At 35.0% G+C, this 19,659-nt stretch overlaps 2 protein-coding genes across 8 annotated transcripts; both read right to left on the bottom strand.

The window, feature by feature from the left end:
• Positions 1-428: 428 nt before the first annotated feature.
• Positions 429-9,117, bottom strand: LOC103484522 (DNA-directed RNA polymerase II subunit RPB2). Of its 2 annotated transcripts, none has more exons than XM_008441637.3 (25): positions 8,770-9,117; positions 6,944-7,165; positions 6,574-6,864; positions 6,270-6,467; positions 6,025-6,089; positions 5,842-5,928; positions 5,628-5,748; positions 5,456-5,500; positions 5,231-5,368; positions 5,008-5,080; positions 4,778-4,854; positions 4,585-4,692; positions 4,368-4,484; positions 4,055-4,210; positions 3,701-3,805; positions 3,502-3,627; positions 3,349-3,426; positions 3,163-3,258; positions 2,929-3,044; positions 2,766-2,835; positions 2,536-2,589; positions 2,241-2,384; positions 1,825-2,124; positions 1,144-1,566; positions 429-1,019 (listed from the first exon to the last, which is right to left on the bottom strand). In XM_008441637.3, exons 1-25 carry the CDS (start codon positions 9,037-9,039, stop codon positions 900-902), a joined length of 3,600 nt encoding a protein of 1,199 aa, XP_008439859.1. In that variant the 5' UTR covers positions 9,040-9,117; the 3' UTR covers positions 429-899. The 2 variants fall into 2 exon arrangements, with proteins under 2 accessions (XP_008439859.1, XP_008439860.1); XM_008441638.3 differs by having other exon boundaries at positions 6,944-7,209; positions 8,770-8,917.
• A 2,360-nt stretch (positions 9,118-11,477) lies between these two features.
• On the bottom strand, positions 11,478-18,106 carry LOC103484521 (probable ubiquitin-conjugating enzyme E2 24). Of its 6 annotated transcripts, none has more exons than XM_008441636.3 (11): positions 17,866-18,106; positions 16,407-17,073; positions 16,230-16,319; positions 15,868-16,004; positions 14,362-15,779; positions 13,802-13,936; positions 13,204-13,623; positions 13,053-13,116; positions 12,812-12,951; positions 12,217-12,528; positions 11,478-11,941 (listed from the first exon to the last, which is right to left on the bottom strand). In XM_008441636.3, exons 5-11 carry the CDS (start codon positions 15,766-15,768, stop codon positions 11,684-11,686), a joined length of 2,736 nt encoding a protein of 911 aa, XP_008439858.1. In that variant the 5' UTR covers positions 15,769-15,779; positions 15,868-16,004; positions 16,230-16,319; positions 16,407-17,073; positions 17,866-18,106; the 3' UTR covers positions 11,478-11,683. The 6 variants fall into 6 exon arrangements, with proteins under 6 accessions (XP_008439858.1, XP_008439854.1, XP_008439855.1 ...); XM_008441632.3 differs by having other exon boundaries at positions 17,748-18,084; XM_008441633.3 differs by having other exon boundaries at positions 15,879-16,004; positions 17,748-18,063.
• Positions 18,107-19,659: the final 1,553 nt, after the last annotated feature.

The raw sequence follows: 19,659 nt of genomic DNA, 5'->3' as shown, positions 1-19,659 counted from the left end.
ATGAAAATTTGGAAAGATTAGAAAAAACAATTACATTCTTCTTATATATATATATAGCCATGGTTGATTTCATTGTATCATAAGTTTTAAAGAAAAACGTTTGTGGTACAAAATGAATTTGAACCTGCACAACACAGATATAGCCAATCCGACATGAAAGGAAAATGAAAGAATATTGAATTTAGGATGCTGCCTACTGCAATAATTTAAACGTAGAGAACAATAGAACATCCAATCGCAATATTTATCTGATTCGATTTCAATCATGGAGATCTTTTAAGATGGCAAATATTGAGCCCAACAACTTTAGGTCGAAACTAGACATTTTATGTCGGTGTTGTACAAAAAAGGGGCGGGGAAATAGTGTTTTATATATATATATAACCATTAAATTTGACCGTACATTACAAATTCGTTAGCAGAAAAGATGAAAAAGAGGAGGGTAAATCCAATTTACTAACATGAAGATACTCGATGTCTGGCAGAATAGATTTCAGCTACATAAAGCACGTTAAAACTCATTATATCTCGATGATTTATCCTCGTATACGGTAATCCGGATATGCTGAAATAAATATGAGGTGAAAAAAGGGGGTTTCTATGGACAGCAGTGGGTAGGTCACCCATACACGACCTAGCAAATTGCTCTCTATAATGAAAGTAGAAGCACGAGGAACCTTTGGATCTTGGGATGAATAGACAGCTCCTGGGCGGTTGGTTGATCCAATTTCGACCAACCCATTACTGGGACCTTAAGGTGGCGACATATCTCACAAAACTATGCTTCAACTAGTTCTAATTTCTCAGGGGATGTGTCGTCACTGCCTTCAGCCTCCAGCGGCTAGTTTGCGAGTAAATCGTCCAGTACATGAGAGTTGACAAGAAGCTACAGAAGGAAATCAGGATCCTTTCTTCTTTTGGTCTTTTAATGGTTTGATCTCCTTTGTGAACATACGTGGTGCTATTGCCATAGCCATAAGCTCTTGGAAGAGAAGCTTACAGGCATAAGGGATATATACCTGCACGCAGCACCCGCGTAAAATAAATAATAAAATGATAAACTGTGTGAGCATGTAAAAAGTAAATGGACTTTTTATGGTATTTAAACATATATTGCATAAAGAAGCTGGTTTAGAAATTCACCTGAACGATGTCGGTTTTGTTTTTGCAGCCCCTACATTCGAAGGAACTCTTCTTGAGATTTGCAATGGCTATCAATCCGCAACACTCACAGACATGGATCCTATAAGCATCACTTTGGTCAAACAACCTCTCCTTTAGAAAATGAGCAGCACCATGGGCAATCATGCAGTCACGCTCCATCTCCCCAAATCGGAGACCACCATCACGTGACCGACCCTCAGCAGGTTGTCTCGTAAGGATCTGCACAGGACCCCTTCCACGTGAATGTATTTTGTCATCAACCATATGCTTCAGCCTTTGGTAGTATGTTGGACCAAGGAATATCATTGCTGAGAGCCGCCGGCCTGTATGGCCATTGTACATTGTTTCAAACCCACGCATCTGATAACCACACTTATGCAGAGCCTTACTGATGTTATCCACCTGATCAAACAAACGACATTGATAAATTAACTCTTTGGAACCAAACTCAAACAGTCTATATATCATATGGAAAGATATGTCCTAAAACTGGCCTGGAAAAGATGTGGTCAAGGCTCACTGGAATAATTTAGAAAGAGATGTAGCGGAACAAAAGGAACGTTAAAAAATAACCATATACACCAGGATGCTAACTGACAATAGGGGTTTTAAGAACCAATCCATCACCAAAACTCTTGAGGACTGAAACACACAACTTACAGTGACATCAGTAAATGGTGTAGCATCTCCTTCTTTTCCCATGTGGGCTGCCACCTTCCCCATAATACACTCAATAAGCTGACCAATTGTCATCCGAGAAGGAATAGCATGTGGATTCACGATAATATCAGGGGTGATTCCTTCCACAGTCCAAGGCATGTCTTCTTGTGTGTAAGTCATTCCCACTGTTCCTTTTTGACCATGTCGACTGCTGAATTTATCCCCAATCTGAGGTATTCGAACAGATCTCACCCTTACTTTCACGAATCTCAATCCATCAGCATTTGTGGTCAGTAGAACCTGCAGAAGACAAATAATTATGCATTGAGTCCAGCGGATTAATTGTAAGTTTCATAAATGTTAAGGCAATCATGTCAATAACAATTTCCAAATGGACGTTTTTAAACAAATCATACTTGATCTACAATCCCATTTTCACTGTGACGTAAACTAATGCTATGATCACGTCTTGAGTAGCGTGCAGCTTGTCCCTGAGCTTCTTCCTGAGAAATAGGAGTAGTCTTTCCAATAATAACGTCCTCACCGGATACTCTGGTACCCTGGAGCACAAATTCAATGACACGAGACAAATTCAGTGACACGAGACAAATGCACCGCAACTAAATGCAATAGAGGGAAAGCAACAGTTTAATCACTAAGAGACCATAGAAAATAGCCAAAGAAACACGTATAAGAGTTTTCTAAGCATACCGGGGGTGCAAGACCATCGTCATCCAATTTATCATAGGAGCCATGCCTCATACCCTGCAAAAGAAATACTCATGTTGCAGATCAAAAAGAATTATTTCAGGTATTATTTAGTTTATTTTGGAGTTTTTGATAAATAAGTATTATTAATTAGGAAAATAAATAATAATGGTTATTATTATTATTTATTATTAAAGAATAATAATGATTTTGTCCAATATATAACTTCTTACCATAGTATTACTCCTGTCCGGCCGCCCAAAATCTTCTTTTACAAGAGTTCCCATTTTTTTCTCCTCATCTCTGAAAATGGACAGTGTAAAAGCATATTCATCAAAAAAATCCCAAAGTAGATCCGTGCATACTAAGTTAAGGAACAGGGAGAAATAAGATTACCTGTATGAACGGAAGAAAAGTGACCTAAAAAATCCACGGTCAATGGACGATTGATTCATGATCACAGAGTCTTCCTGGTTATAACCAGAGTAGCAAGCAATGGCAACAATCGCATTCTAAGACAACAGAAACAAAACAGAATGTGAAAAGAAAATTAGCAAAACCAAAAGCAAATCAAAATAAATAAATGTGTCTGTGTGCATGGTCTGTGGTGTGTGTATATATCAAACGTACAATGCCAGCTGGAAGCTGCCTGAAATGAAGGTGCTCCATAGCTCGAGTAGTCACAAGAGGTTTTTGCGGATAATACAAAACATAGGCCAAAGTATCCTAAATAAAAATACAAAAATTATTTGGTCAACTGGACAATGGGGAAGAACCTTGAATGATGAATCTACTTCAAAAGGAAATGGACCATACCATTCGAAATTGGTAGTTGGTGACGTAAATTCCCATAGCTTGTTTACCCATGGCAGATTGATACGTGTTACGTGGGGACTAAATATTCCACAAATGGATCAGTGAGAAGAAGACTTAATATAAAGCTATGTAGCAATGGCAAAACTGACAAACCTGGTTATGGTCGGGAAATGGAATAATTGAAGCACAAACACCCAAAATCAATGATGGATGGATTTCACAGTGAGTGTAAGTGTCAGAATAAGCCTCAACCGGGTTGATCCTTGCTTGTATAAGATCCTGGTTTATTTTAAAAGAATTAAGTTTTTGTAAATTCCCGTCAGCCTATCAAATAGATTTACTGTTTACTCACACTAATTGTCATGGAAATCATGGTAGTTTCCTCTTCTTCAGTGTCTATGTATTCAATGAATCCCTTTGCTACAAGATCGTGCCAACCACCATCTTCTGGAGATTCCTGTTACCAGAAATCTTATACGATGTTGGTATTTCTTTTTTTTTTTTTTTTTGAAACGGAAACAAAAGTTTCATTGATATAATGAAATATTAGTACAAAGTACATAATGATTTTAGGACCAACAGGTGCACTCAAGCATCTCAACTAGGTTGACAACCCTTTAGCACTCACATTATATCCAAATACAAAGAACAATGTTGGTATTAAAGAAATAAGGATAAAGAAAAACAACAAGGCTTTATCACTCACCCTCTGCTGAAGAGCATGGATATCCTTCTTCTTTATGAGAAGCCTTTGTTTCTCAACAATGAATAATGGACGGCTGCAACGGCCATAATCAGTATATATCCGTAGTTCTTTCAGACGGATATCTCTAACTACTCCAACTTCAGTATTTACATCAACCTAGCACAAAAATTAGATGTGATTAATAATCCATAATAGGTTATGGAAAGAAAATAAACAAGAGTCTGTAGAAACTCAAATGTTAAAACATTTTGACTTTACAAGAACGTTCTATCCTAAAATATCTACAGAGAGGGGAAAAACAATAAATACTTACTCGTCTCCTCAGCCGTCTCAAAGTCTTCACCAACATTTCAGGGTCTCGATGGATTCCAACCCAACAACCATTGACAAAAATTTTTGTAGCTTGAGGAATGACAGCAGGAGAAATTTCCTACAACCAACAGAATTCGTTAGGTAATAACCAATAAAGGAGAGAGAAAATGACATAAATAACACCATCATGACTTGGTAGAGAAATTGACATTAGGCACCTCGAAATTCTCTGTGCCCCATTCTTCCAAAAATTCCAAAATAGGGTATGCTGCAGATCCAACTGTAATATAGACCATCAATGCAAGATTTTTTACCAGTCCACATGCCTGAAGAAAATTCAGATTGCATCCATAAGTGACCGAGACAATTCCCAAAAATAGGTCACATCAAGAAATCTGTTAGCAATAATACTTGTCCTTCTGGCGTTTCAGCAGGACACATCATTCCCCATTGTGAATTATGCAACTGTCGAGGCTTGGCCAATTTACCTGGCATATGACATAAACCAAATTACGCAAAAGAAACCAACTGCTGCTACTACTAGAAACAAAATGTACAAAGGAGAAAAAGGCACCAAATCCCCATCATTCCACTCGTCATATAAATAAAGCGAACAGAAATAACAACATAGGTTTTTTCACCTTCTCGTCCAATGGGTGAATTCAGCCTTCGTAAGTGAGACAAAGTTGATGCATATGTCAAACGATTTAACACCTAGAATATATGCAACATCGTTACCTCCATGAAGAAAATAAAAATTTCACATTCGAAATAAAGGAAAAAATTTGTAGATATTTATTACAAATAGAAGATCCAAAGGTCAAAATTGAATTAACTGGATTGTCTTATGATATTTTCTCCCACCTGTGATACTCCAGCTCTTGTTCCAGCAGCATTTGCTTGCCCCCAGTTTCCAGTGGCAAGTGAATATTTCAGGCCACTAGTAATGGTTTTCGCCTTGATGGCAAATTGCAAATTGACGTCCTTTCCATTATCAACACACTGCACCATGACACATATGCAATGCATAAGTCTACAAAGAAAGCATTGCTAAATGGAGGGGGAAAAAACACACTCCAGCAAGACAACCTTTTGTACGTAACCTCTCACGTCTCTTGTTAACTTTCTAAATAGCTGCATTCAAGCAAATAAAAAGATGATGAGAAAATCTCAAGATAAAAAAATTACCAAAAAAAAATCTCAAGATAAAAAAGTATAATTTTTCAACCAAAAAATGAACTTCTCAAAAAAAAAAAACAACCATTCTGAACAAGCCTCCAAGTAAAGGACCAGCAAGGTCCAGTCTTTTGTTCCCATAGTGATCCCTGTCATCTTCTGCTCTCCGGCCAAGGGCACATAAGAGTAGCCGGTGAATTATATAACTGCCACATGTAATGTCCAGTAAGATAACTAAAGTACTCATAGCCAAATAATATAAGAGATGGAAAGGAGAAGGAAAAAAAAAAGTGCCATACCCAAAATAATATGCCTTCTTCGTCTCACAAAATTCACCTACGCCAACATGAGGAAGCATTTCTTTTTGAAGGATCTCCTTGGCATACCTGAGGCATCAACATAATAAGCATGTTGAAATGTGCTGCAAAGGCTTCATGCAGAATATGAAGGGGAAAACCTAAATATATTGAAATAATGCATACTTAATCCTCTTTTCCTTGGTCACACCAACTGTTGATCCTCTCTTCCCAATATAGTCTAGTGCAACCTACAGTTAAGGAAAAGCATATCAACCGACCTGACAGTTACAAGATACTGGACAAACAAATTATGATACATTTGTATAATTCATGTATGTTTTCATGTCGGTGTATGTTTCAATGTGAGAGATAGAATTTTCTGAGCAAAACATGAGAGAGAGAATTAGATGGTCTAAGAAATCGCAGACCTGCTGATTTTGGATAACAAAAGCCTCTTCCAGAGAAGGCCGAAGCAACTCCATCATTTGAGTATCAGAGAAGTCATAACATATATGCTCTAGAATATCTTTGTCAGCAACAAATCCTAGAGCACGAAACACAATTATAATTGGAATCTCATTTCTAATGTAAGGCAGAGTGGCACGTATGTACTGTCCTGAAGAGCCCTGAAATAACATTGATGAATTGCAGAAAGAATAGGTTAGAACAATATATACTTCAACAAGGAGGAATAACTTCCAAATCTTCAGAATATCAAGACAAGGGCATTACCCCCTTGGCACTGGTTCGAGAAAGCATCCGTACAAACATGGTACTGGGTGGTCTATTTTGTGACTCAGCCATAGACCGAACTTCTGCTACAAAGGCATACTTGTTAGGCTGTCTTTTCTTGAAAACATATACATGATTTGTGCTCATCTTCTCTTGTGCAATAAGAACCTTCTCACTGCCATTGATGATAAAATATCCTCCTTGGTCGTATGGACACTCCCCCAGCTCAGTCAGATCCTTCTCAGAATTTTGATACAGTGTGCAATAACTCGATCGGAGCATGATGGGAACCTAAAGATAGTACAGGTCAAGGCTTGCATAAAACAGTCATTTTTGTACATTTGTTTTCCATAATAAGTTAGAAACAAACCTTCCCAATAAAAACTTTTGTAAAATCTTGGGTTTCAGTAACTTCTTCACCATCATGACCTTTCTTAATGACTCTTTTTGAGACATCCACGTACAAAGGCGCTGAGTATGTTAGATTCCTCAACCGTGCAGCCTTAGGAAATAAGGTTGCAGTCTCTCCATCAGATTCGGTCATCATTGGCTTACTCAAGTATATCTGACCAAAGCTGATCTTGTATATTGTCTATACATAATACACAACCATATTAGAGCCACTGCAATTGACACCTAGAAAGAACATGATTTTTAAATTCATCAAGAATAGGAATGGATATGGTGGATTCAATCAATATTGACATGATTGAGGGAAGCAGACACAAGGATTTTAAGGTTCCATTATCAACATGGAGCAGTAATGCAGTATAACAAAAATGCATTAGCAAACCATAGAAAAAATTCATGACCTTATTTAGATTGGGTTCCAAATAAGATATTATTCACACATTCAACAGGTTACACACACATAATCCAAAAAATATATATATACCTTTATGACTCAATGAAATAGATTATCAATCTAAAAAAGGAAAATCTAATTTGGATGAGAGGGCGGAAAATGAAGTTCAACAGTGATTACCTTTCTAAAACTCAAGTCGTTGACACTTTTCTAGAAATTAAAACCATCCAAATTCTAAAGATGACACAGAAAATAAAATTTAAGGGGTTGTTGGGAGGCCCGTAATGGAATGAGTTTGTAATGTAATGTAATCCAAAGTCCATGTCTGATTTAGTGCTTTTGACCCTCATTCCGTTCTCACAGTCTTCAACTCAATCCTCTTTCCAACCATTTTCAAACTTTACAATCTCATTTAGGTTCTGCCCTCGTTTCCTCGTCTATTCCAACACCCCTTAGATTTTCAGTAGTCCTGATCATCTTTCAACCTCCCTAACAGCCCCTAAGTGACTTGAGGAATGTTCTTATAAATGAAAAGTGGCTTGAGAGCAGTTCAAATATTTAGTTTGAAAACAATTGTATGTTAATGAAAAGTATAAAAGAGTTCTTTATGTATCAACACATTTGGCAGGCTGACTTCTTTATGCATCATTTGGCAGGCTGAGTGGTTTACATAGCAGGAATAAAAAAACTTAATTTTTGCTTACACTACTTACTGGTGCTTTCCCAATTAATTGCTCATTTACAACTATAAATTTTTATGCATAGCTTGATTTCAACGTGTTGGAGGAAACAAATGAAAGTACATATACAACAGAATTCCTTTTTCCTCAAATCATTTTAAAATTAGAAAATACCTAAAATAGTTTGTAAAAATACTACTTTACATAGCATTTTTCGAAATCCACCCAAACAACCTAACAATGTTTTCGAACGCTAGTGGTCGAGCACTTAAACTGGATGATAGGAAAAAAAACAATTTGAAAAACAATTTCAGCCCCTATGTTTACCTTTAGTTTCAATATCATTACCCACAAGTTAAAAAGAGTGCAACATGACAATTTGTTTGCAAGTGTGGCAAATAAAATCTATGATGTGATATTTAGGGTTTAGCAAGTTGTGTTGGTTGGAAATAGTTGGGGCGTCGAGGAAAGATGAAATCTGTAGGCGCACTGAATTAAACCAGTGGTTCAAAGAAAATATAATTTAACCTAAACAAAATTGAAAACTAAAACGGTAGGAATTGACCAGTATTTTCCAAGAGAATTAACTTGGCAGCACTAAAACTTCAATCATTCCCTTTCACTAACAAACCCGTCGAGTAAAATAAGCCATTCGTAGTCGTTTTCAAGTGAAGTTCATCCAGAAAGTAAAAAATTCTCAGGAAAGCGTACCTCAGCAACATCCGACTGGTGGCCAGGATTGTGCTGTGACTCGGGACGAATCTCAATGTCTGCAGACTCGTCCACAATTTCCTGCATAGTATTCTGAATAAACTCATCGAAGGAATCGAGCTGCTGCCGGACCAACCCTTTCTCTTCAAAATAGGCTGAAATGACTGCCCAAGCATCTTCCTGTGTGATCTCTTCTTCGTCGTCGGGTATAGCCTGGTCCATGTCGTCGTCGTCATTCATATTCCTATCATACTCTTCGTAGTCGTCCATTATCGTAAGGTTTACAGAGGAAGTGTGGTTTCTGGGAAGAGAACCTCGCGCGAGCACGAATGACCTTTCGCGTCCCAAAATTACCGACTCTGTTCTATTTAAAGCTGATTCAAGTTATGAACTAAACTATCCGTTTTTAGGCCCATCTCTTTAGATGTTCACGGCCCATGTCATGTCTTTTACTAAACTATCCGTTTTTAGGCCCATCTCTTTAGATGTTCACGGCCCATATCTTGTTTTTTCTTTTTTCTTTTTTTCTTGGGTATATATCGTAATCTTATAGTTGCAAATATAGTAATTATATTTAAAATAATAAAGTATATAGCAATATTTTAAAAAAAATTAAATATAGCAAAATTTGTCAAAATCTATCAATAATAAGAGTCTATCACTGATAGACTATGTTACAAATGTTGGTCTATCATCGATAAACCATAAAAATCTATCAACTTTGCTATATTTGCAATTTTTTTAAAATATTGCTAAATACTTAATAATTATTCTAAAAATTGCTAGCTATTATAATTATCCATATAAAATCTCGTATTTCTTTCCCGATAAAAGATGAATGCATAAATGCAAACATAACACTTAAATTTAATTATTTTAAAATACTTAAGTATATATCATTTCTATTTAATTCGTAAATATAATAAAATCTGTCAAATTGTACCTCATTCTACGATGAATTTATACAATATTTTAAAATGGAAATTGTCAAAATTATAAAGTTGACGATGGTAGAAAAAATCAACTGTAATGGAAACAAAATTATTAGTCTTTTTTTATGGAGTGTAAATGATTTTTTTTATTTTTAAAAAGTTCATTTCAAAAATGTTTTAAATAGTAAAGCTTCTAAAGAAAGTATTCATAGAATAACAAAATATCACAATTTAACAATTTATTGATGACAGACAAAGATAAACCAGTATTTATATCTATCACGACACATGTCTAAAGTGTTTTATTACGGTTAGATTATGATATTTTGTCATGTTTTTTAAATATTTTTGTTTTGAAATTAATCAATACTCCAAATTATAAATTTTTTCAAACGTAACAAATTAAACAAAAATATTCATAATATAATAATATATCAATTTATCAGTGATAGATATTAACAGAAAATCAATGTCTATCACTAATAGAACATCTTATTATATTTTAAATTATTTTCAATGACTTATTACTTAAATTCTAAACTAACAGTAGTATTACTTTGTTTTTAAAGAAAAAAAAAACTTTCATAATTAAATTATAGACTGATAACAATAATTATATTCAATAGTTGTTAGTGTATTAAAATTAAAATGTGTATACGAATTACTTCTAGACCTGTGATCTAAATCAATAAATTAATTTATAGTTTAAATCGATGTAGAGTTGTAATTATACAGTTTCCATAATTTTAGAAGTATGAATTGGTGTTTTGTTTTTTCAATTCTAAGGCATGCATTTGTTTAACTAAATGAATGACCACTCAAAATCAAACATGAAATCGTTTCCATTTTCCGATATATCTATTAAAGCTTGTTGATTTTTGAAGCTTAGTCAGTAAATTTAATTCCCATAAATAGAATTTAAATTGTATAATATATAGTGTGTCTTGGCAGCAAATTAAGAAATTTCGATAATTTTAAAAATTGTTCAACGTTAGTTTAGTAATAGGTTTATTAGCTACAAAACAATAACAAATCTTAAATTTCTTGGAATTATATAATAAGCAGCGATAATTACTAGATAAGTTTTTTACGAGTTATGTTGTATTAGTCAACATTCTTTAAATTTTTAGATTTTACGAGCCTTAGTTTTGGAGGAAACTTAGTTCATGAGTAGGTGGATTATTATAATGTTTACCAATGATGTCAGTGTGCTATCTTAGGTTCCAGTCGGGACCTAAAACAACATGTACTCCAAAGATTATAATATTATAACTCACCTGATGTAATAATCAACTTATTGCCTCAAACATCTCCAAGAATTTGAAATTTGATTAAGAAACTACATCTCCGTTAACCAGCACCAAACATACATCTCCGTTAACCAGCACCAAACATATTTTATTTCAATTCTTACTATCCTTAAGAGAAACCGATAGAACAAAATAACTAGACATCAGTGTACTTAGTGTAAGCCTAGAAAGGCTCGAACTACCCTCAATTTTATACTCTTTATATAGTATATATAAAAAACTAAAAGGACACTAATAACAGCTCAGCCAATGGTAAATCTGCTCTCTTTAGACTATAAGCTCTATTCTTTACCTTTTTTTTCAACTCGTGGATCCACCACTAACCATCAGACGAGTAAATGAAACTTGTCAAACAAAATACGTAAATGAATACAAGTAAAGAAATCTTAATACAGCTTCAATCCATGCATTTGTCGTCTAGGGGCAAGTTCAAGGTAGAAAACTTTCATAAACAGCCAGTGTAATCTTCACACCAATCGAAGTACCGTTTCTTATTTCACAGATCATAAGCAAGCTACACTTTATGTACATAAAACACCACAAGCTTTCACACGAGTGCTAGGTGACAATAAATTAGAGACATCAGTATTTCACATGGCACACACCGACTTTATTTATAAACATTGGCTGGGTTTGTATGATGTTTTTTAAGATATTTATTTGTGAGAGAGTTTACAGAATGAAACCATTTTCTGCCTCCATAAATTGGCTGCAGTCAAATCCCTTACTTGAAAACGTCTTGATGAGTCTTGGAAAGATCTTCGCAAGCATAATTTTGAATCCAGTAGAACTTTGGTTTGGATTTTCGGGTTTTGTTGTTCCACGCTGATAGTCACTTCCTACAGGAGTTCCTTCCATGTATGCTCTACAGGCTGCTAGAATGTGCTGATAACGTCTCCTGAAGTGTTCCTCCACAAGTGTCTCAAAATGCTGCGACAGGAGAAATGACATTTTGGATGAAGTTGCAAATCACAAAGGACTTTAGCAATCCTACTTTTGATTTTATCAAATGACTCGAATTATATTATAATTTAGAAAAGGGACTAGCAAGAGAAATTTGTTACACCATCAAGATCTTTTCTTGCACATTCATATGCCACAACATGACATAATTAATTTATGTACTGTATGATTGCTTAACCCTTAAGAATGATCAATTCTCATTCAATTACCAGAAAGTTGGAAAGTAGAGGTAGCTATTATACCTTAGGGGATTTGCTTAGCAAGTACATCATAGATTTGCAGGTAACAAGAAATGCGTTCTCGTTGTAGCTCGCAGAGTTCCTCTCTCCCTCGGCTCTTCCTAATTGAGCATCATATCCTGCCTCGTTATAATAGGGCTTCTCATTAAGCACGAGAGCCTGAAGGGAAAGAAGAACTTGAAGTATAGTAGAACTCCCAGGATTCCACACTTCAGAGCCGCTGCCTGTCCAAGTGTTTAATAGACTTAAACAGACCTTGCCAGATTCATACAAGTTAGGGTTGACACGAAGCCCACCAGATATGTAATGCACGAGCTGCAAAAGATATGAAGGAACTTAACAAGAGCCTAAGACTTGCAAGAGAAATTTAAATATATTTTCCAGTTTAAAATTTCTTGACGAGGGGTCTGGAGTTTTGGAAAATATTCCCCTATGTATGTGATATAGAGAGAAGGTGCCAATCAATAGAAACGTAGTGCACGGAGGACCTAACATTTTAAAAAAATATTTAATTGGAAGTACAAAGAAATCAATTTATCTGAGGCATAAGTAAAAGCATGGAAACTTGTAAAATGCAGAACTTAATGAGAAAGCTTACAGGTGGTATTTGAGGGTACTCTGGAGGAAGATAAATGTCAAAGAAGAAAAGGCCATCGTGGTATGGTGTTCCAGGTGCTCCAATAATGACAGCTCGAATAAGATCCATTCTCTCCTCAAAGACACGAACATAGACAGTTTCTACAAAGATTTATCTCATTCAGTTGGACAGTTGCATACCATCTTCATAGAATCATACGAATAAATGATTGAAACTAAACTAAAGAAGAAAAAATACTAACCAGGAAGATTATTTTTAAGAATGCTCCATTCTTGTTGGACCTTCTTTAGCCATTTTCTACTTGCCTATGAAGAACCAGAAGGAATATGAAAGGGTCATCTTGACTGCAGCAATAAAATGACAGGCCTAAGATTCTAAGGTATGCTGCTGACCTGAGATAGCATAGATCCTTTTCCTGATGAAAGAAAATGATGGTCTGGGCAGTCACTGGCCATGTCAAACTGTGTAAGTAGGTCGTAGTTCTTACTTGAGGTTGAAAATGTTAAATCTTCATTCTTATGAATTTCTTCAATGTCTAAACTTGTCTCACCAAAATTGTGTAATTTAGCTATTTGCGACATCTCAGTAGACTGGCTGCAAGTTTGCAGCACTTCTTTCTCGCAGAGTAAATCAATTTCATCCCCACCTTCAAATGATTGAAGGGCTGTAAAAGTGCCTGATAAAATTGTCGACCGAACTGATCCAAACAGTGTTGTAAAAATATTAGAGAAAAATTCAACCGCAGCTCGAGAAAAGAAGCAAGTAGTATCCCTTTTGAAATTTTTACTAGCACCATCACAATTGGGCATATCCTGAGCACAAAAGATGTATTCATCATTTAGCTTAAAATGAATTGAAAACAGATGAACAAAATAATAGAAAAACTGAACAATAGATTTAAAGAGGGGTTAACTGAAATAGTTTCGAAGTCTTAAAATGAAAGGTACAAATATGTTGACCAGATTTTGGAAGTACTGGAAATGGCTTTACCTTTCCTTTTTGGATATTATATGGTTTCAAAGGCTCAATCTGCTCTAGTCTCGACTCCTCAAGGTTTTCACCATTAGGAACAGCGATTGAAGAAACTTCATACTTATCAATGGGGAAAATCTCTTGAGGTGAAACCTACAATCAAGTGCAACGGAACTAATATGACTACAGCAGCCATGTCAATAAAATTTTATGCATGGATAAATCATTACCGCCAAAAGGACCTTCATGATTCAAACCAAAAACTAATGCAAATTACTAGTGAAAACTTCAAATTTTATTGATTAAAATTCGTAAATGATAAAAGAAAAAAAATGCTAAATTATGGTGCAATTTCTTAAGACAGTTGCTATTGGACCTAGAAAGCAATTCCCTTAAAGAAGCCTATTATCTGGTGAAGGAACTGACCATTCATAAAGTAAAGAAGATAAAGTATTACAGCTATATTGAATAATGCTACAAATGAATTCATGGATCCTTGGTCCCTGCTATATGTATGATGAAACAGTGGAACATACTGAGATTGCAAAAAGAGTAGAGACATTAACTAAAATGAATACCATGCTTGTAGAACAATTAGCCCATTTGACCTCCACAGCGCCATCTTTAAAGCCAGTAACATTACCAATGAAGGATAGGAAGTTGTCCATATTCATGTTGTTATTATTGATGATGTGATTCCCCTCGTTCTGAGCAGACTCATTCATGGAGATTTCAGAAATTATATTATTTTCATCAGATTGGCTGGCAAACTTATCCATTGCCAACCTAAACACAATATCTCCAAGAGAGAAGGAATAATCTGGGTGCTCAACCAGTTCGTATGCACTCATTGTTTCCTCCACCAACAATCCATCCAGATGGCTACCCTCACTCAAATCATTGGTTCTCAATTGAACCTTAACAGTTCTTTCCTTTGCATCAACAGCCTGTACAACACCCCATCTTTGATTTACAGACATGCTTGAATCATCACAATTGCCTTTCTCCATAACGAACTGTTGAGGCCAAAATTCATGAGCATTCGTAGCATTTGCTGGAGTTAAACAAGGGGAATCTAATGCTGTGGAGCGGCTACCATCCTGCCATAGCACATCAACTTTAGTTTTTTTCTTCACGATGATACAGATTTCCGGAAAGCCTGTTCCGCGATATCCACCATTCATCAGGTCGTGAGTACTATTGAACTTTTCACCAAAATAATTGTTTTTCTCATCCCCAGGAAAAATACACCAATCGCCAAGATTCCAATTTGCATGAGAAAAGCACGACAACAAAGTCAATTCCTTAGCATGTTGCATACGTGGGGGAGCCGTTAAACTAGAAGAACAACCCATCAAAATTGAGGCAAGCCAATCGACATACACTAGTCCTGCCTCCACAGAACAGACTGTTCCTTCACAACGGTCATCTTTCCAACCAGATAACCATCCAGGTGGTTTGGAAACATTTGAGAACCGTACTCTTTGTCCAGGGTAATAAGGGTACTGTGAATCATCGAGTGCATCAACAGATATAGGTAAGAGCTTCTCTTGGTCCACAGCAATGATTTCACACTTGTTCCCATCATCAAAAAGAACACTGACAGAATCAATAACTTTGTCTACTCTTCCAATCCATGGCCCATTAACAACAACATCTCCAGCAGAAATGGAACGGATTTTTAAAAGATCTTTAGAATTAACATTTTTTATTAAAGGTCCACTGTTTTTCTCCAAATCAACAAGCATTTCAATACCAACAACCTTTCCCATCTGTCCATAAGGATCATTCACAAAACAGACTGCATCTCCAAGCAGGAATTCCCTCTCAAAGGAAAGGAACTCGTCAATTTTTCCAATTGTTTCCTCTAAGCTTGATAAGATGCAACTAGTTTGGCCATGATAATATTCAGCTTCCTCTAGGTCATCGCTGCTATCACACTCACTGGAATTCTCCCAATCCGAGTCACTTAGAAACAGGTCCATCAATAGAATATCTATACAGCATAACATCACAAAATACTATGTTAATAACATATCTACAAACTCAAATAAAGATGAAAAAAAATTATAAGAAAAAAAAACCTCAAAGTGACCTCCAAGTAAAAATTCAAGCCTCAGTTATTAAAACCAGAGTTTGAATCTTCTCACGTTTTTTTGCCTAAACTTTTAGCAACAGCACTTCCTTGTGTAATTTATAACTTCACAATGAGCACCAATTCCTGAAAATTAGATATGGAGAATATATCGTTCAGATTATGTCATTGAATTGAGAAGTATCACACAAGAAGAAAATTATCTTCCATGTTTTGCTGCATTACAGTAATTTTGTCAGCTTCGAATCATAACTTTTTAAGCAGAAGCATTTAATCACTCTTAAAGAACATCAACAAAAAAAAAAGTGTGGAAGGAACATGGGAAGGTTGGATATAGAGCCATTCAATTACCACTTCTTTCGTTAAATCTTCCAACTCCTGGGTAGGATCCAAAAGTAAATTGATTTTTGTAGCACAACTAACCGAAGATTGAAGATAAATCTGAAGCAAAAGAGATTGATGATTGTAACAATTGTCTATATCTATCTGCCAAATGAGCAATTTTCAATAAGTACAAAAATGTCATACCTGAATGAATCAATATCCACAATAGGATACCTTCACTGACAGAAACAGAGCAGATTGCAAAGAAGATTTGCAAAGGGATAAACTGAGTCAACAAGGACCCAAATGCCAAAGGAGATTTGCCCACTCACTAAAGATGGACTGAAGTTTCAACCAAAGGAAACTTCTGAATAATAGTTTCCGGAACTGTTGAAGAATCAAGAAGCAGCAAAACTGCCAAATAAAGACTTCTCTGCGTTGTTCTGGAACAAAGACGGATGATGACTAAGGAGATTTTCTTTAATTTTAAAGTTGACTGCATCAACCACAAGAACCTATTTGCCAAAGGAGATTTGCCCAAACCGGAAAAACTTCAGAATAATTATAAATGCAGAAAATCTAACGGAAGTATGAAACTAATCTGAGAGCCCAATTCTTATGCCAAAGGAATTTTGCCAAAGATGAATCTTTTTTTGCCGAGTCTATCGGCAGTCATTCAGATTTTTTCCTCAGAAGGATGCTAATCAATGTTCATCAAGAGTCCCAAAGAAAATAACCAATCCACCACATATATCCAGCAGCTTGATCTAGAATGGAGAAGCCACATGTTGCTTGATTACTTCAAGATAACTATGTCATCAATTATCCATGGAATCGATCGCCCAACAAATATATTGCATTCCCTTTTCACCTGCAACACCGAACACGGTTACTATTAGTATTATCCTTCGAAAAACTGATGAAGAGAGAATAGCATATTGATTAGAAGCCACTGCTTTTGGTTGTTCAAGTAGCAGGACGTAAAATTATTCCTCAAACAGATAGAGAAGAAAATAATATATCTATATGTACCGAACGAACTGCACTTATCACTTTTGGCATTTACTAACCACTACTTCCTATAACGGCAAATGACATGGACAGACGTACGAATAGAATTTGGATGTGATATTCTCTAGAGAAAAAGAACAAAACTCATCGTTCAATTATGGAAGAAGAAAAGTTCAAAATACTCAGTTCAAAAAAATCATCATCATACTAATGATTTCAATGCGCTTCCCAAATATTTGTACGGAATACTTCAGGAAACAAGCAAGTGCGACTGCACACTCCAACAACAAAATTCCAAATGAAAAGCCAAGAAAAACGCGAAAAAAGCAATAAACTCAAAATGAGAAAAGTATCTCTCAACATAAACCAAAACCAATATCCGGATCCTTGAGAATACCGCAGACGATAAGTTCAGAAGAAGGAAAAAAACGAGGCTAAATGCTTCAACTCCACCAGACAAATAAATAACATGCAAAAGAAGAAGAAAACGAAAACCATAGGCAAAGTAAGGTGGCTATCGAACTTCATATATACCTCTGAAAATTTTCATGTATGGCCAAAGGAACTGCCGGAATAAAGCGAAAGGAGGACACTAGAAAATGGAAGGAACTCAACGGAAAACATAATTCACAGTCACGGCCAGAAAAATCACCTTCTACCAAACGAAAAAAACACAGGGAAACGAGAAACAGAAGAGGAAGATTTCAGGAAGACGAAGTTTCAGTGATAAAAATCCGGGTATCGGCACCATTTTGGAGCGTGGAAGCCATTGCAAAGTTGCTTCTCTTTTTCTTTCCCTTTACCGCTCGGTTGATGAAGGTGGCGCGTGGAGGATCCACTAACCAAATTGCTTAATATCAAGACCCTTCAATAAAAAGATACCCAACAGAATATGCCAAAAAGATCTCTCGAATAAAGTAGGATGGAATTTTACAATTTTCTTCCTTTTTTTTCCTCTTCTTCTTTTCTTCTTTCGCCCATCAAATTTTGTTATATTCTATAAACATTTTTAATCACATCTATTTTATAATGTCTCCAAAAATACATATCTATATTATTCGTCACAACTTCTTTTTTCCATTCCTTTAGTTTATTCTCCACACACATCTTCCCATCTCCTTCCTATTAGACTGTTAGATATGTAAGATTTTTTGTTGAATTAGTTCGTTGTTTAATCAAATAATGGTGTTTATTTCTCACAAATAAGTTAGTAGGTTGACCTAAATCGGGTCCTATGTATCTTAATAGGTAAGGCGGTCAACCCCATAATAAAGTTCAAATTAGTATCCAAAGTCGGAGTTTGATTGGAACATTGTGGTTTTGATTTTTTTTTAATTAAATGATTAAATTTTCTATTTTGTTTCCTTGATATTGATAATTTGTCACATTTTTTTCTTTAAATACTCCACATGTTTTCTTCTTTGTATCAGTCAGCATTTTCAATATTAAAGCATGGAAATATATTTTTGGGGGGATTATTCAATATTAAGCAATAAAAGTATAGGCTTTGTTTCTAACCATATGAGCATGGTATATAACTGGTTTTTATGAAAAATGAGTTTAAGGTTAGTAAAATTAAACTTAAGTTCGCTGTAGATATGTTTTACAGATTTTTTAAACGTTACAAATTTTCAAAATCACTTTTATTGCTTGATGTATTTTAAGTAACTTGACGTTTAATTTAATTTTTTGTTTAGTGATTTAAGAACGAATTCCTGTAGTTCCCTGTAAACCTATGGTTGTTAACTTTTTATTGTAAAAAAGAAAAAGAAAAGGTGATGAGATGGATAAAAAAGAAAATAGTTTTGTTGTATAGAGAATCCATAAAAAAAAGTTAAAGAAAGAGAAGAATAATTAGTTTTCAAACTTATAAATTAAAAAATTGAACTATAAACATTTTGATTGCTAATATATACTATATTGCGTAACTCAATATTGATATTGGGTGGATAAGAATAATTGAATAGCATTATAAAAAGGGAAGAACAATGTCTGAGAGGATGCTGATATTCTAATATTTATTAGGCAGTTTGGCCAAATAATTGGAATCTTCCGATGCCTATTATGAACTTTTATTACTATTTTTCTTCTCGCTTCTACGTTTTCTTAAAAAGGAAAATAAAAATCAAGGTGGAGTGATGATGGATACCCACAGATTTTTTTCAACAAATAATTCTATTAATTAATGATAAATATTTACAAATAAACACTTTAATTTACGGTCTCTATTTCTATTAATTTGAAATTTTGATATATTTTATATATATTACTATATTTGAAAATGTCAAATTAGATAATAATTTATCCATAAGAAAGTTTTGGAAGAGAGAAGATAAGGAGAAAATATTGCTTGTAGTTTAGAAAGAGACACTTGAAGGAATAAACTTAAAAAGAAAACAAGTTTAAGTGGAATACGTTATCAAATATTTAATTTAAAACTAAGTCA

Source organism: Cucumis melo, chromosome 8, assembly GCF_025177605.1.
Source record: "Cucumis melo cultivar AY chromosome 8, USDA_Cmelo_AY_1.0, whole genome shotgun sequence".
NCBI lineage: Eukaryota > Viridiplantae > Streptophyta > Magnoliopsida > Cucurbitales > Cucurbitaceae > Cucumis > Cucumis melo.
The sequence above is the reverse complement of the archived record's forward strand: the minus strand, read 5'-3'. Positions and strand labels throughout refer to the sequence as shown.

Coding starts and splice junctions, on each gene's coding strand:
- LOC103484522 (XM_008441637.3), bottom strand. CDS start 9,039: ATGGACGACTACGAAGAGTATGATAGGAATATGAATGACGACGACGAC. Junction 6,865..6,943: donor CAAAAGTTTTTATTGGGAAG/GTTTGTTTCTAA, acceptor TACTATCTTTAG/GTTCCCATCATGCTCCGATC. Junction 6,090..6,269: donor TTGTTATCCAAAATCAGCAG/GTCTGCGATTTC, acceptor CCTTAACTGTAG/GTTGCACTAGACTATATTGG.
- LOC103484521 (XM_008441636.3), bottom strand. CDS start 15,768: ATGGACCTGTTTCTAAGTGACTCGGATTGGGAGAATTCCAGTGAGTGT. Junction 13,624..13,801: donor ATAATATCCAAAAAGGAAAG/GTAAAGCCATTT, acceptor TTTTGTGCTCAG/GATATGCCCAATTGTGATGG. Junction 12,952..13,052: donor TCTTAAAAATAATCTTCCTG/GTTAGTATTTTT, acceptor AAATCTTTGTAG/AAACTGTCTATGTTCGTGTC.